Genomic DNA, 18,528 nt, shown 5'->3' on the forward strand with positions numbered 1-18,528 from the left:
GTTTTAATCACATGTTTTCAGATTGGCTGCTCTCCACACAAAGGAAAGATGAGGTAATCCCTAAAACACCTCACTCAAGGCTTTCTCTTGCCTTATATACTTTGAATTTTTTAAATTCTACATCAAAAGTCCTCACGGCTGCAAAAATCCACTACCAAGTGATAGAAAAGACTAATTAATTATTCTATATTAAATCTTAAAATTAAAATGGAAAGATCTTAGTTCAAGAGACTAAAAAGGTCCTGACTCAGTGTTAGAATGGGTTTGAGGGTCTGCTTGTATTTTTCCAAAATCATCACCAAGGCCAGTGTGGGTTCCTGCATGAGTAGTGAGACTGCTAAATAATAGAACACCCCACGGACAAACTGGTAAATCAAACGCAAAAAAATATAAAAGACCTATATCTAGACACGATACTCAAAAAGGTGAAGAAAAGAAGGATAACTGCAAAATCAACACAAAAGGCTGAGCCCCCATTTAGGCACCACTTTGCTGGGACCAACTTGGCATGAACACATTTCTCTGAGTGGGGAAAGGCTGTGGATTAGAAATAGACACAATGACAAACACACAAAGACACACGGGTATAGAAAAGTGAGGATCGGGTGGGCACAACATTTTTGATGGAGAAATTGTGACTAGAACCAGCCTCAGGTTTATTCTTTTATAGGGCAGAAAATAGGGGAAGGGGAAAATGGGATGCAAAAGGAATGGGGAAGAAGGAAGTGGAATGCAAAGAGAATAAGGGAGGAGAAATTAGAATGCAAAGCCAGTTGTGAAAATGAATGGAGCCATATAATTTCTCTGATCTTTTTGTGGGACAATCTAATAAACTCTTGTTACTTCCTTTAGCCTAATACTAGACAGTATCAAGGTATTGAGTATCAACAATAACAAAAAGACAACCATTGACAACAGCAAATACTGCTTTTATATATGTGTTTCTCAATAGCCCTGTTAAAGTAGCTTACAAAAACACGTATCTATATGTGTCTTCACACATGTTATAATCACATATTTTCAAGTTAACTGCTCTCCACAAACAATGGCTTTTTTTTTTTTTGAGAGTTTTTTGCTATAGGGCGTGTGCACTCACCAGACAGACAAAGACAGAGAGAGAGAAAGCAAGAAATCACCCCCCAGGGGGGATAGCCATGCCATAATTCCTTCTCCTCCATTCTCCTCTCGGGATCTTGGGCACGCACGCACACGCGCCCGGCGTGAGTTTTAAGCCACCGGGTCCGGGACTCGAACCATGATCAACTCCATGGGAGTTCAGCGACATAGCCATTACGCTAACTGCTGTTCCCAACAATGGCAATTTTTCACGTATCATAGACACAAGATTGGATTATTCCTTATCTGGAAAAAAACTATATGTCAGGTCTTATAATAAAATGTCTTGGGAACCAGCAGTTAGTGTAATGGCTATGTCGCTGGACTCCCACGTAGTCGACCGCGGTTCGTGTCCCGGACCCGGTGGCTTAAAACTCACGCCGGGCGCGTGTGCGCGCGTGCCCAAGATCCCGAGAGGAGAATGGAGGAGAAGGGATTGCTATCATAGACACAAGATTGGATTATTCCTTATCTGGAAAAAAACTATATGTCAGGTCTTATAATAAAATGTCTTGACTAATCAATTATTCTATATTAAATCTTAAAATTAAAATCAGAAATATATATATATACACAGAATTTCTAAATAGCATTTCAGAACCTAATTTTTAAATGTGAGTGAAAACAAGGATAGTCAACATTTTGGAGGAAAATTCTAAGTAAAAAGAACACAGTATGCAGTGGAGGCACAAACAAAAAATTAAATGAACCCATATAGTATTAATATCCTTCAAAACACAGAAAGTATATTGCAAGATTTCATTTATGAACCAAGAACAGAAGTGTGTGTATATGTGTGTGTGTGTGTGTGTGCGTGCGCCTGTGTAAAAGAAACAATAAAAAAATAGGTTTTATAAATTTGATTTAAAATAATTATAAAAAGAAGAATTAGAAGATAAAATATTTCTTCCAATAGAAACATCCAATAAACAACAAGATAGTGACACAAGAGCTCTAAATGAGACAAAGAATTACAGCAACTAAATGAATGCCCTATTGAAGAAAAAGCGGCATTTAAAACAGTGGAAAATTATGTGGTTTTTTAATTTGCCATTGTCCCACCTATTTACCCAGTGTGGTAGTTAGAAGAAAGTGGTCCATTCCAGTTTCCCTCCTCAGGATGGAAAGAACAGAGTAGAAATAGGAACATTCTGATTTTTCGAGGGATCACCTAAAGGACTAATTTTTGTCTCACATGGCTGAAAGCTAAGAAGGGAGATCATGACATTTGTTTGTCAGGATGAAAACCACTGAATGCAATGGTAGGAACTACAGTGGATTAAAACTGAAGGAGAACTCCAGACCTGAAGATTTTTGGGGAAAGATATTATGGGCACAGAAATACAATAGAAAACCCTCAGATTCTGAGAAGCAGCAGCAGCTGAAGGTAAATAGGGAAATACAGACATTTTAAAATTGCAAATGGAGTGGGGACTAAAAGAGAAAACACACATGCGCGTGTGTGTGCACACACATATGCAAACACACACACACACACACACATTCTGGTTCAGATAGATGCATTCCCAGAAAAGACACAGGAAGACCCTGAGCTGATGTCGAGGCTCAGGAGTTCACAAATACTTAAGGTCTTCCATATAAAGCCGTCAGCTGTCATTACTGAAAGAGGTGAATATATTACGAATGCTCAATTTTCAACAAAAGATCACAAGGCATACAAAGAAACAGTGAAATATGACTCATTTAATGAAGCAAAATAAATTCCTAGTAACTCTTCCTAAAGAAACACACATAACAAGTTTATTAGACAAAAAATTTTAAAATAACTTTCTTACGTATGCTTGAAGAGAAGAAGGAAAATATAGACAAATGAACTAAAGGAAATCAGGAAAAAGTTATTTAACAAGGATATCAACAATTAAAAGAAAGCATTTAAGAAGAAAATTCTGAAGCAGAAAAATATAAAAACTGAGAAGGTTCAACAGCAGATTTAGATAGGCAAGGAAAAAATCAGCAAAACTGAAGAAAAGTCATTTGAAATAAGTGAGTCTGGGAGAGAAAAATAAATAAAGAGAACAGAGCCAAAGGGACTTACAGGATATCAAGTGGACTAATATGTACATTATGGGAGTTCCAGGAAAAGAGAAGAAGTGAGGTTGTTTAAAAAAAAAAAAAGATTGAAAACTTCTAAACTTGAGACAAAATACTAATTTGAAAACCAAAGAAGCTCAATGAATTCTAGGTTGAATAAACAAATGAGGCTCATACTGAGGCACATTAAAATTAAACCATCAAGGGATCAGAAATTAATGTAATAGTTATGTTGCTGGACTCCCATGTAGTCGACCATGGTTCAAGTCCCGGACCTGGTGGCTTAAAACTCATGCCAGGCAGGTGTGCACTAGTGACCAGTATCCCGAGAGGAGAATGGAAGAGAAGGGATTGTGATGTGGCCATCCCCCCTGGGGGGTGATTTCTCGCTTTCTGTCTGTCTCTCTCTGTCTGTCTGCAGAGCACATGCACCCTAAAGCAAAAACCTCTCAAAAAAAAAAAAAAAAAAACCATAAACTATCAAAAGCAAAACACAGAATTTTAAATGTGGCAAGAGAAAAGTGATTCATTGCACACAAGTAATCTCCAATAAAATGATCAGTCGGCTCAGCCACATTGGTACAAGGCAACATTGGCAAGGTTTGGTTTCCAGACCAAACTTAAAACATCAGGCACAATGGTGTACACTTATAATCCTACTTGGCAAGCTGGGGCAGGAAGATTGTTACTTGAGAAGAGTCTGTCAAAAATACCAATTTCTTGGGACCAGGAGATGGTGTAATGATTACATTGCTGGATTCCCACACCTGGTGGCTTAAACCTCATGCTGCGCTCATTGCATGCCTGCCCAAGATCCCGAGAAGATAATGGAGGAGAAGGGATTGTGGCATGGTGGTCTCCCCTGGGGGGTGATTTCTTGTGTTCTGTCTCTGTGTCTCTCCAGTAGGCAAATGCCTTATAGCAAAAGATCTAAGACAAAAACAAACATATTACTCTAGCTCTTTCTCTGTCTCTCTTTCTCCTTCCTTAAAAACAAACAAACAAACAAATAAGTATGACCTTTTAGCAGATAAGTGAGCAAAATCACTGCAGGTCAGAGGCAGTGAGATGATGTTTAAATGCTGAAAGAAAAAAAATAAATAAAGACCTGTCAACCAAGAATTTCATATCTGGAAGAACTGTCTGCAATAGTTCATTTTCTATGTCAACTTGTCCAGGCATAAGTACCCAGATATTTGGTCAAACATTATTCTAGATGTTTCTATGAAGGTATTTTTTAAGTTGAGATTAACATTGAAATCAGCAGACTTTGTATAAAGAGACAAAGAAGGATATTATCTAATGAGAAAAGAGTTAATTCACCAAGAAAATATATTCATAAACATATATAAACCTATTATAAACCCTGATAAAATAGGTGGTACAAAAAAAAAATGAAGCAAACATTAGCAGAATTTCCAAGCAGAAATAACTCTACAACAATTGTAGATTTTAATACAACACTTTCAACAATGAATAGAACAACTATAATAGAATAAAAATGAATAAGGAAAGAGAAGACTTGAATAACACTACAGACTAATTGGACCTAATGGATATATACAAAAATACTTTAAAACCAACACCAAAATGTACAGTTTCCTGACATGTACATGGGACAGTATCCATAATATACTATATATTAGTCCATAATACCAATCTTAAACTTCAAAAAGGTTGAAATCATGCCAAGTATCTTTTTCTGATCACAGTAGAAATCAGTGACAGAAGGAAAATGAGAAAATTCATATATTTGTGCAAATTAAAACACTCTTAAGCGATGAATTTGTCAAAGAATAAATCACCAGGGAAATTCAAAAATATCTGGAGGCAAGTAAAATTGGAAACAGAACATATTAAAATGTATGGGATATAGCAAAATCAGTGCTAGGAGGAAAGTACATAGCTGAAAGTATTTACATTAAAATAATAAAGGTCTCAAATAACCTCATTTTACTTCTTAAGTAAATAGAATAAAGAAGAATAAACTAAATACAAAGCTAGTATAAATAATAAAAATTATGGGAGGAATAAAAATAGAAAATAAAAAAGTGAAAAATCAATGAAAACAAAAGTTCGTCCTTCAAAAACATCAACAAAGCTAACAACAAACCTTTAGCAATAATGACAAAAACAAAACAAGCAAATAGAAAATAAAAAACTAAAATAGAAAATTAAAAAGGGAAATTCCTGGGTTTGGATCTGAGGTCAACTTGAATATAAAGGGCATACCCACTTTCTCTTATAAAAGATAGCAATAGATGAAACTTGGGGGTGTACAGAGGAATTGACATGAATTCTTCTCACACTCTTCAAAAATTTGAACAGGAGGAATATCTCTTAACTCCTTCTCTGAGGTCATTTTATTCTGACAACAAAGAGAAAATGACACTACAAGAAAACTACAGGCCAATATTCTGCATGAATATTAATGCAAAAATCATTATCAGAAAGCTAGCAATTTGAATTTAACAGCATATTAAAAAGGATTCAAGATGGTATGACATACAAAAATAAATTAATGTAATACAGACTAAAAATTAAAAAGCTATATGATCATATTAGACTAGGCAGAAAAAGCATCCTATACCCTTTTATGATAAAATCCCTCAACCAATTAGAAATAGAAGGAAACTACCTTTACAAAAATAAATACCATATAAAAGTTCATAGTTGTCATTATATTCAATTATAAAAGACTGAAACCTTTTCCTCTGTGATTAGAAAAAAATACGATATCCACTTTTACCACTTCTGTTTCATATAGTACAGAAAGTTATAGCTAGAGCAATCAGACAAGAAAAAGAAATAACAAGAATATAAATTGAAAAAGAGAAGTACGAGTATCTCTATTCACAGAGAATGTCCTCTTACATGCAAAAATTTCTGAATGCATGTGCATATGTGAACACATACACTCACATACATAGAAACATACAAATTGGTAGAATTAATAAGCAAACTTAAAAATTTTCAGGATTCAAAACAAACCCACATTATATTTCCATAATCTAAAAATGAACAACCCAATAGGGAATTTAAGAATATAATTCCATTTATAACAGTGTCAAAAGGGATAAAATACTTAAGAATAAACTTAACCAGGAGGCAAAAGAATTATAAACTAAAAACTACAAATCACTGCTGAAAGAAATTAAAGAAGACAGAAATAAATGAAAAGACATCTAATGTTCTTGGATTGGAAACTATTTATTTATTTATTTATTTAATTTATTTATTTTAGAGATTTTTGCTATGAGATTGCCAGAAAGAGAGAGAAAAAGGGAGAAATCACCATCCAGGGAGTACGATTCCTTTTCCATTCTCCTCTTGGGATTTTGGGCACACATGCACAATTGCCTGGCCTGAGTTTCAAGCCACAGGGTACAGAACTTAAACCATGGTAAGCCATGTCAAAGTCCAGCAACATAACTATTTTGTCATCTGTTGGTCTCTAAAACAATATTTTTAAGATATCACTCAAGGGGCCAACTGGAGGCATAGTGGTTAAAGTGCCAGACTCCCAAGTGGTAGACCACGGTTTGAATCCCAGATCTAGTGGCTTGAAATTCATGCCAAGGGAATGTGTATACATGCCCCAATTCCCAATAGGGGAACGGAGGATGAAGGGACTGTGGTGTGACCATCCCCCTTGGGGGGTGATTTCTTGTTTTCTGTCTTTCTGTGTCTCTTCAGTAAGCACTTGTGCCATATAGCAAAAATCTCTCAAAAAATAAAAAGAGAGAAGCCATTCAAAATGATCTACAAATACAATACAATCCCTATCAAATGCTAATGATTTTTTTGTGGAAATAAAAATTTATCATAAAATTCATGTGTAATTTCAAGGAACTCTCAAAAGCAAGCAAAAAATATTGAAAAATAGAATAAAGTCAAAGATTTCACACATTCTCACTTCAAAACTTACGGTAATCTAAATAGTTGTGTCATACAAACAGTCATATAGACTGATAATAGAATAGCCCAGATAGAAACTCTTGCATATATGATTTTTAACAAGAGTTTCAAAAACATTCAATGGAGAAAAGAACAGTCTTTTTAACAAAACATTGGGAAAACTACATATCTATATGCAAAACATGAAACTGACTCTATAATTGCCAAAGGACATGTATGTTTCCAGAGAGAGAGTAAGAGAGCACCCCCAATTTAGTGTGAACAACCATAATACTTTTTCCAACATTTCTCCATCCCACCAGGATGCACTTGCACCTACATGTTCTTCAAGTCATTCTTCAAGCCATTCTTCAAGCCATTCTTCAAGCCACTAGGACCGTAATTTGAATCACAGACAGCTGTGTGGGATTCAACACACTTTGATGCACATTTAACAACTACACTATGAGGCCAACCCATGAAGTTGGACTTTACCTTGTATTACATATATAGAAAATTAATCCAAAATAGCTAAAAGACTTAAACATAATAGTTAAAGCTATAACACTCTTAGAAGAAAATTGGACAGCTTCATGACATAAGATTTATCAATATTTTTTGGATATTATACAAAAGAAGCAGGTGACAAAAGAAAAAAGATGAAAGTTGGACTTAATCAAAATTTAAGAACTTTTCTATGTCAGAGGACAATATCAACAGAGTGAAGAGTCAACTGACAGAATGGAGAAATATTTGCACATCGTATTATCTGATAAGAGATAGACCGATATCCATAATATATAAAGCAATTCTACTACTTAACAACAACCAAAAAACTCCCAAAGAACCCAATAATGAAAAGGGCATAAATCTTTTTTTTTTTTTTTTTTTGGAGATGTTTTTGCTATAGGGTGCATGCTCTCTCCAGGAAGACGGAGAGAGACAGAGAAAAGGAAAGCAAGAAATCATCCCCAAGGGTGATGGCCATGGCATAATCTCTTCTCTTCCATTCTTCTCAGGATCTTGGGCACACATGCACATGCTCCTGGCATGAGTTTAAGCCACCGGGTTCGGGACTGGAACTGTGGTCGACTACATGGGAATTCAGTGACACAGCCATTATGCTAACTGCTGGTCCTGAACAGACATTTCTTTAAATGACAAATTAAAATAGACAAATGCATAAAAAGATGAAGATGTATAATAGTATTAATCATTAGAAGAATGCAAATTAAAATAATAAAGAAATGTCAATTAGTGCCGATTATGATGGATATATATATATATATCCATATATATATAGAATGTGGAGCAATTGAAATGCTTGTGTACTGTTAATGAGAATGTAAAATGTTATAGCCACTGTGAAAAACAAGTTCATCCCTCTGAAACAAAAATAGAATTATCATATGATCCAGAAATTCTATTTTTAGGGTATAAACCCATAGTTATTAAAAGTAGATTCTTAAAGAGCTACCTGAATACTCATGTTTGTAGCAGCATTATTTACAATGTGTAAGTAACCAAGTGTCCATTAATGAATGAATAGATAAAATATGGTATCAGTTAGCTTTAAGGAAGGAAATTCTGACACATGCTACAGTATAGATGAACCTTGAAGACATGATGCTAAGTAAAATAAGTAAGTCACACAAGAACAAATATTGTATGATCTCACTTGTATGAGATACTTAAAGTAATCAAATTTTAGAGTAGGAAAGCAGAATGGTGATTGCCAGGGACTAGAAAGTAATTGGGAGTTATTGTTTAATGAGTATAGATGGAGATAAAGAAAATTTAAAAGTTCTGGAAATAGATGTTGTGATGGTTATACAATAATATGAATGTACTTAATACAACAGAAGTATTTGAATTTTTAAATATAATATATAAAATACAAATATTACTAAATGTTAGCTCAATATGATCTTTGCTAATACGTTTTCTTCTAATTATCAACTTCTAATCAAAATAAGATACTGTATAATCATGAAATAGTTTCCTGAATATGTAATATCTAGAAAATACTCAATTGGAGGCTGGCAGGTGGCATGGTGGTTAAGGTGCTGGACTCTCACATGGCCAACCATGGTTCAAGTCTTGGACCTGGCAGCTTGCTTTCTCACACTCCTCTCTCTCTGGTCAAACTGAATAACAATAATAAATAAATAAAACTGAATAAATAATTCTTTAAACAAAGAAAATACTCATTGAGATAAGTACATTTTATCTAGAAGTCTCAACACATATTTTATAAACACTTGTAGTTACTGTGTTGTCAAAAATTAAGTCATGGTGTATTTTTGCATAGAAAAATATAGAAAAACACATCATGACTTTTCCAACAACCCAAAATATTTCAAAATTAATATGCTTAATTTCTAATCATTTTAGTCATCAAAATATGTTCATTAAACACAAATTCATGTAACTAACCTTTTTGAATAAGATGTCTTGATTTTTTTAATTTCATGTCTTTTGCTTTTAATTCATGTAGAATAGAAGAAACATGTTTCCTATATTCATTAGACTTGTTTGAATCAATAGTATATATATTCTGTAAAAATAAAAGCAGTGACAACTGACAATACTGTATATGATTCAGAGTTCTATAAGGGTGCTTATATGCATTACACATTATCATGATTGCTTTTCATTTAAAAACAGTAACAAAGGTCTGTGAAGTAGGCAGTTAAGAAAAATTGAAAAGAATTTTATTGCATATAATTTTGATAGGCTGTCCTTGTATTAAAAATTAATGACATATGTTGCCAATACCATAAAGGAGATAAAAAAAAAAACCTGCCATGCATGTGCCATGACCAAAAGATCAAGGTTGGAAGAGAAATAGAGATTCAACAAAGAGGCAAGCAAAATAATGTTATCCAGAAAGTCTGAAGGAAGATTTAGGGTAGAAAAGGAAGGGACAAAATGATTTCACAGAATGCTACGAGACAGTAACAGAAAAAAAAAAAAGTAAATGTATATATTTATATGTATATGTATATATGTCTGTGTGTATGAAGAAAGGGAGGGAGATATGGAAGCAGAATTATCACAAGTTAGTTTTTGTTTTTGTTTTTGTTTGTTTGTTTTTGGAGAGGTTTTCGCTATAGGGCGCATGCACTCACCACACAGACAGAGAGAGACATAGAGACGGAAAGCAAGAAATCACCCCTCAGGGGGGATGGTCACGCTGCAATCCCTTCTTCTCCATTCTCCTCTCGGGATCTTGGGCACACACCCACATGCGCCCAGCATGAGTTTTAAGCCACCGGGTCTGGGACGCGAACCGCGGTCGACTACGTGGGAGTCCAATGACATAGCCATTACGTTAACTGCTGGTTGCCACAAGTTTTTAAAGTACATATGGATTAGTTATGTGTGGGAGGAATATTGAAGAGGAAATTCATGGGAGATTGGAGCTTGTCAAGTGTAACCCAAATAATTATTTTTAAGTGGTTGAGAATGTAAAAATACTCTGCTTTCTCCTTTTCCCTTCATAACTGATCCAGGACAATTAGAGAAGCTTCTCTAGATCAAGGTCAGTTCTTTGAAAATTTCTTTATTATCTCTATTTTACTGCATCTGCATGACTTCTATTTCCAACGTTTTCCCATGAGTCATGATAGCTACTAAAGCTCCAAATACCACATCTACATTTCAATCCAGAAGATGGAGGAAAATGTAATGAAAAAAGGCATATGCCATGAAAGAGGCTGGCTAGGCAGTTAGGCATTTGGGAAGCCATGATAGAATGCTGACAAAAAGGGGGTTACTTAAAGCCAGCCAGCTGAGTTCTATTCTTTGAGAACTTACATCCCCTCCTTCCCTAACCCTTGGCCTTCCAGACAAAACTATTCCTGACCTCCCCACAAGACACACAAAAGAACATTTAGAGTCGAAGCCTGGTACCTGGTTATTTCTTAACTCTATAATCTATGTAAATCTGAGAGAAAACTCAATTGGGCCAAAGGAAACTATGAAATAAGCTCAAAATACACAGAAAATGGTACCAGAGGAAATTACTTGCTCCAGGGGACCAAAATTGCACCCATAGCAAAAGGCTAAATAATATAAAATCTTTGTGACTGTTAATCAATACTTTCTTGTAATAATAATAAAAAAAGCCTTACAAAGCTTAAGGTTTTGTCATATGGGGGTTACTCATTCGAGAGCTCCCTTTTGAACTTTAAGATAGACACTTGAGTTGTTTGCTCACAAGAAACAGGTTGTAGCAGTAACTCAATGATTAACCTAGGTAGCTAGCATGACCTAAAACAAATATAGCAATTAAAGTTTCTTCCAGGTCCTATCACAGTCTGAGAAGATAATTTTTATGACCCAAAGTTTTTAGATAAAGTCTCCTGACCTTCACACACACTCCAAAATTAGGAAAAATAAGTGGACCCATTTAGCATGTGACTCCTACCATGAGGGGAACACATACACAAACTTCTCCAGAGAACAAATCCAGACGAAGCCCCTCCCAACTAAGATTAAACACTCACCTCAGTTCCTCTTCAGCAATCCATTTTCTGGAACCTGTCCCTGCCTGTCATGGAGCTGTTCTCTCCAATAAACTTGCTTTACTATCCCATCTACATCTCTAATTCCTCATGAGTGTGAGACAAAGAATCATGTTCACTGCTGTTCCTGCATTGGGTATTGGGCCCACATACCCCAACTTCTCGTGTCAATGAGTGTTACGGAGCTTTCCCTTTTTTTTTTTTTTTTAAGAGGTTTTTTCCTTAGGGTGTGTGCACTGAGAGAGAGAGAGAGAGAGAGAGAGAGAGAGAGAGAGAGAGAGAAAGACAGTGAGAGGGAAAACAAGAAATCATCCCCTCCTCCCCCAAGGGGAACAGCCATACTATAATCCCTTCTGCATTCTACTCCCAAGATCTTGGACATGCACATACATGCACCTGTGCACTGGGTTTGGGACTCAAACCGCAGTTGTCCATGTGAGAATCCAGTGACTACCATCTGCTGGCCCCTCTCAGAGGTTTTTCTAACAACTTATGTTATAATTTCTCATTGGCTGCCATTGCTACAAATGAAAGGGTAGAGAACATGAAGAATCCTTTGCTAGGTATTTGGCTGCATGGAATAAAATTGGAGCCTGTTACCAAGAAGACAAGAAAAGATATATTGAGAGTAGGCAAACAATAGTGTTTGCCACAGAGAAAAAATCAGAACCTTAGAAGGGGTTATTTTCGTATATAGGAAACCTTCCCCAGGATATACTTTTCTTAGTGAGAAACACTGATCTAAATTCTGACAACTCACAGATACTTATCTTGTAGATAGATCATTTTCTAAGATGTTTGCTTTTGTATATTTGTTTAGGAAATACTTACATAGTGCTTATTATTTGCCATTGTTTCAAACTCTTTACAGATATAAATTTCTAAATTAGTTTACTACTCATAACAACTATAATTGTGCTCTTTAACCTTAAGAAATTTAATAGGCATCTAATAATCTAGAGTATTAAAGGTAACTCTTTCCTCTAAATATATTATTAGGATGTATTAGAAGCTTTTGGTGATTGATAACGCCTTCATCCAAAAACAGCAAAATCAAATAAACTATTTGATATGTCAGACCTGGTAACTTTCTTTTGAAATAGGTAATTCATCCTCACATTTTTACCACTACTTTTTCATTACTTCTTTTACTTGTACTTGTTTAAATATCTTTCATTCTAAGATTAAGGAAAGATATTTGAATATACATCCTGATCCAGTGCTTATAATTATCTGCTAAAATCCCTATACCACAAACTATAGATATATTTAACTAAATATCCTAGAATTTCTATGTTTCAAACTTTATAAAAAATTTTCCCTAATTTATATATTGAAAACAACTGATTTAGTGACTGATAGTGAAAAGATTTTAATAATGTTCATTATTGGAACTTACTATTATCTGCTCCTGGAATAAATAAATCTCAGTTTTTATTCTTCATTGAAAAATCTTTTGTTCACCAACCTTTACACAAGACAATTTCTTTTCAGTCTACCTCATGATAAAAATGACTACTTTGCTAGAAATCCAAGTAACTAGGTTCTTTTGAGCTCACTTATTCTCCTTATATTTAAAATTTTTAAGGTTGCCAATAATAATAACTCAAAATATAAAAACATTATCAAATGTGATATTATTTCAAGCAATGTTGCTTCTATTTTCATTCTAATAAACAAGGATGACTTAAAAAAAACTAAAAAACCCATAGAACATTATTCTGCAGTTAAAACTACAATAATCAGTTCTAAATGCCTTTCAGTCTGAAATTCTTCCATAAGTCCTTCTCGAATTATCACCATTCTTTTATCTTCCTATTTCTATAGTTTTTGCTCTATTTCAGTAAGTTCTCTCTAACTCTCCTTCCAAACAATGCAAATCATCACATACTGAAAATCACCTGGGACCAGCTGCAGAATGCAGCCTTTAATGCTAAACCCACATAGCAAAATCCCAGGAAGCCAGCGTCTCCCTGTAATGAGAGGTATGCTTCTATTTTCATTCTAATAAACAAGGATGACTTAAAAAAACTAAAAAACCCATAGAACATTATTCTGCAGTTAAAACTACAATAATCAGTTCTAAATGCCTTTCAGTCTGAAATTCTTCCATAAGTCCTTCTCGAATTATCACCATTCTTTTATCTTCCTATTTCTATAGTTTTTGCTCTATTTCAGTAAGTTCTCTCTAACTCTCCTTCCAAACAATGCAAATCATCACATACTGAAAATCACCTGGGACCAGCTGCAGAATGCAGCCTTTAATGCTAAACCCACATAGCAAAATCCCAGGAAGCCAGCGTCTCCCTGTAATGAGAGGTAAGTGTATAGCTCCTAATCTAGGCTGGTTGAATTTGGAGTGAATTGTGTGTGAAAACCCTATTAAAGGTGCATCTTTTCCTCTGTCTCTCTCTCTCTAGGAGAAAATTTAAGTAAACTTTAAAAAATCATCTCAAGGATCACAGACAGTGGCATCCTGCTAAGGCACAGCTACTCAGAGGCTGAGACACATGAGAGGCCCAGTTCAACCCCAAACAGATTGGGTGCAATGATGTGCACCTGTAGTCCTCATTGGTGGGAAAGCTGGGGCAGAAGGACCCTGATGTGGTGAGACCCTGTTAATATTCAATCTCTCTCTCTCTTTCTCTCTCTCTCTCTCTGCTCTCTCTTTCTCATAATGAAACTTTAAAAAAGATGTCAAATTCCATTTGTACCATAGAAATTGACGCTTTTGGAGCTGGCAGGTGGCGTGGTGGTTAAAGGCACTGGACTTTTACATGGCCAACTCTGGGTTCAGTCCTTGACCTGGCAGCTTGTTTTCTCACTTTCTCTCTTTCTCTCTCCCTGTCCTTCTCTGGTCAACTTAAAATAAATAACATACAGTTAAATAAAATAACTCTTTTAAAAATTGACTCTTTCTTCTTAGATATCACACTTATTCCCTACCCATGAGAAAATAGTTTGTGCTCAACAACCCTGTTTCCACTAATACTGTTTTACAATGCCCTAAAAAAAAAAAATCTGTTAAATATGAGATATTTGATCTGTACCACAGATAAAGTTAATTTATAGAATTCTAATATTAACTTTTTAAGAATTATTTATTTTTATTTTTTATTTTATTTATTCATTGACTTATTTTAATTTGACCAGAGAGAAAGAGACACACACAGAGAGGGAAAGTGAGAAAGCAAAGCCACCAGGTCCAGGACTCTAACTGAGGTTGGCCATGTGGGAGTGTCACGCGCCTTAACCACCACACCACCTGCTGGTCCCAAGAGAATCCTAATATTTATTATTAAGGTGAGAAATTAAATGGTTAGCTCCCTTTCAGAAATTTCTTCAGTTCTTTATCTTTTTTTCATGTCATAATTTGAAAGAATATTCCCTTCTTTGCATTTATAAAAAGGCATTTGATGAAACCATGATAAAGGTGCATATGTTACAATAGAACAAATCTATAAAAAAATGATATGAAAGTCTAAAGCTCTACCTAAACAGAGTCTTATGCAGCTGCCAAGGTAGAAAAAAAAAAGGGAGGATGGAGGAGACTTTTCTAGTAAATGTAATTTGAGAAGAAAAGGAGTGTGGACACACTGATTTTTGAGATCATGGAAAAGGATAAATTATCAGAAGATTGGGGATTATCTAATAAACATCTTGTTTTCAGTAACAGAAAGTATAATCTATCAACTATAGTACTACTTTGCTTACCACTGTTCCTCAATAATTTCAGAAAATATTTATATTTAGGAAAGAATAATGACCAAAGAACAAAATAAGTTGACAACAAACTAAAATACATTAGATATAATGTCATTTTAAACAGGTACAGACATTCTTGGTATGATAAACCTTCATTGAGCAGTATGTTTAATAAAATTTTTCATTTTTAAAAAGAATATTTAATATTTAATTGTATTTATTCATTTTTTAAAAATTTGACCAGAGAGAGAGAGAGAAAGTGAGAAACTGGCCACCAGGTCCCTCGTTGGCCATGTGAGAGTGTCCAGCACCTTAACCACCATGCCACCTGCTGGCCCTTTTATTTCTTATAGAAAGGCAATGTGATTAATTAGGGACCAGAAATGTTGAGTGACTGCACAGAAAAAAGTGAGGATTAATAAAATGATGCCAACCTTAATAAGATCTCAAATATCATAATATATAAATATTTCAGCTCTATGTATGTCAATACGTGTGTAAGAAATACTTATCAAATTTTCGGATGAGATCATTAAAGAGCAAAACCAGACAGGAATCTAAAATATTATCAACAAACTGGAATAGGCCAAATCAAAAAGATAAAGTTGTATAAGAATAAATATTGTAAGTGGACAAAATATATTTAATTATTAGAATAAATGATGTGATTTAAAACATGAGTGATGGGGACTAGCAGATGGTGTAATGGTTATGTTGTTGGACTGCCACAGAGTCGACTGCAGTTCGAGTCTCAGAGCCGATGGCTTAAAACTTACACTGGGCATGTGTGCATGCATGCCCTAAACCCTGAGAGGAGAATGGATTGCAGTGTGACCATCTCCCTGGGAGATGATTTCTCCCTTTTCTGTCTCTGTGTCTCTTGTCTCTCCAGCAAGCACGTGCATCCTGTAGCAAAAAATCTCTCTCTCTCAAAAAAAAAAAGAATAACAGGAGTGATGAGATTGAAATATTTTATTATAAGTAAATTAATTAGTAATTTATTTGTTGTCTAATCCCTTTTCTTAAACCTTACGTAAGGTTCCATACAGTAAAACTCTCCTGAGCACCATTTGGTATGGTTCTAGGCCTGATAAGGAGTGAAGGCCAAACTTTTCCATAATCGGTCTTGGCAAGAGTTCACATCCCAGGTGCTGCTACTGCAAGGTTACATGACCCAGAGAGTAGCAGATAAGACCCACAGAGAGTACTGGAAGGTCTAACTTCCTGGAGATGGATCAAAAAGACCCACCAAATGTTCATGTATGGTTATCCCACTGTACCTAACTCCCTTGCATATTAGTCTGGCATACAGTCTCCCAGAATGGCTTGATTATCCTATAAAAGAAACCCCCTCCCTTCTGGTGGGGGCTGAGGGAACTCCAGCATTAGACCCTAGGGCACTCTTTCTCTCAATAAACTTTTTTTTTCTCTTGAGATGATGCCTCCTGAGTCTTACTCTGGATGGTGACACCTTATACCTAAGGTAGCAGCGAATCATGGAAATTTTATCTCAAAATTTCAAACCTTCACTTCTGTTTCTACTGTTAATTCTCTCGTCTAAAGCGATAATCACTTTTTCCATAATCAACTCTTCCTGATCAAACAGAAATGCCATCTATTGGTCTTTACCTTGACCCTGACTCTTAGGAGATATATTTACCCTTGTCCATCTGTAAATCTGATCATGTCTCTTTTTAGCTGTAAGTCTCCTGAAGGCTTGTATAAATGCTTGCTATGAGCTACAAAACATGGCAAAGACATTTTATGCTTCTTTTGACTTTTTTATTATATTCCTACGACACTGGGTTTTATTCAGTTCTTTGAACACACCCCAAACAAAACAAACTACATATGCTGCAGGTCTTTGGACAAACTCTTCTCTCTAGATGGAACATTCTCCTTCCATACCTTGCATAAACAGCTCTTTATCTTCAGATGTTAACTTTAAATGTTATCTCCTCAGAAAAACTATTTGATTGGGCCAGCATAGAGGTTAAGTGGCTGGATCCCATGTGACAGACTGTTTTACTTGACTGCGCAACTTGAGTCTAGACCCAGTGGCTTGAAAAACAAACCAGGTGTGTGTGTGCACATGACTTAATCCTGGAAGAATGGAGGAGAAGGAATTGTGGCATGGCCATCCCCCCTGAGGGATGATTTCTCACTTTCTCTGTCTACTGTGAGTGCACACATCCTATGGCCAAACTAAGAAAAAAATTAACACAAAAACAAAAACTTAAATGATTTTAAGAGAAGGCTTATTTCTATTATTATCTGAACCCTACATGTTTTATTTATAGCAGTTAATACAATTTTATTTATTTATTTGCTTGGGTTAAAATTTTTTCTCCTAGAATTTAGTCCACAAGGATAAACACTTTGCTTGTCTTATTTACTCAGTATAGAGAATGGTCCATGGCATTCAACAGATACTCAGGTATTTGTTAAATGTTGAATGAGTAGTGCCAAAAGAAGTGCCAGAAGGAATGGATAGAGATTTAGAAACTTTAATTTAACAACCTAAAATCAAGTTATAATTTTGAAGACAGTCCCACAACCAGAAATAATTTAAAAGAAATTTAATGCTTGTATTTTCTATGCATATTTATTCTAATGTCTTTAAGCATTATCTTATTTCTGAATTGTTTCACACTTTACAGTGACTCACAGCCTCTTATTCCTCTTATTGGAGAGCCCTTCACAACTCCCCCATTCCCTTTTTCTTTGCCCTTTATTATGAACCTCAACTTTGACTCTGAATTCTTTAGTGCCCCCCCTCACTGTGCCAGTTCCTGAATTTGTCACACTTGCATACACACACAAAAACACTATCTATATGTATATATATATATACACACACACATACATATATATATACCAACATAATCATCTGATGAGAATTCTTATATCTCTATTCTCACATATCTCTCTACTATTCTGTTGATTCTACATCACTGTAAGTCCAAGAGTCAAAACAGCAATGAAAGAGCTTTCTTAGATTGTTTAGAGTAGAAAAGCTAAGAAAAAAATCTATAATATCTATGGAAATGAGTTAAGACATGCATATACCAATGTATCTGATCTAATCTAATCACGGTAAGAAAAAAGTATTGAAAACATTCCTGAAAATTGGAATAAATTAACTAAAGAGCTATGACGCCCCCTTGTAGTTATCACACTAAATTAAGTACTTGGTTGTAAAAATCAAATGGTGACTACAGTAGATATT

At 35.0% G+C, this 18,528-nt stretch overlaps 1 protein-coding gene across 1 annotated transcript in view; it reads right to left on the minus strand.

Moving 5' to 3' along the window:
• The window catches only part of LRRIQ3 (leucine rich repeats and IQ motif containing 3), a 169,468-nt gene that overhangs the window by 61,443 nt on the left and 89,497 nt on the right, over positions 1–18,528 (minus strand). The window contains exon 6 of the mRNA XM_006146036.2: positions 9,502–9,622. Coding sequence (XP_006146098.1) covers positions 9,502–9,622 — 121 coding nt within the window. The remainder of the gene's footprint in view (positions 1–9,501; positions 9,623–18,528) is intronic.

The sequence above is a fragment of the Tupaia chinensis genome, unplaced genomic scaffold (assembly GCF_000334495.1).
Source record: "Tupaia chinensis unplaced genomic scaffold, TupChi_1.0 Scaffold000164_1, whole genome shotgun sequence".
NCBI classification, from domain to species: domain Eukaryota; kingdom Metazoa; phylum Chordata; class Mammalia; order Scandentia; family Tupaiidae; genus Tupaia; species Tupaia belangeri.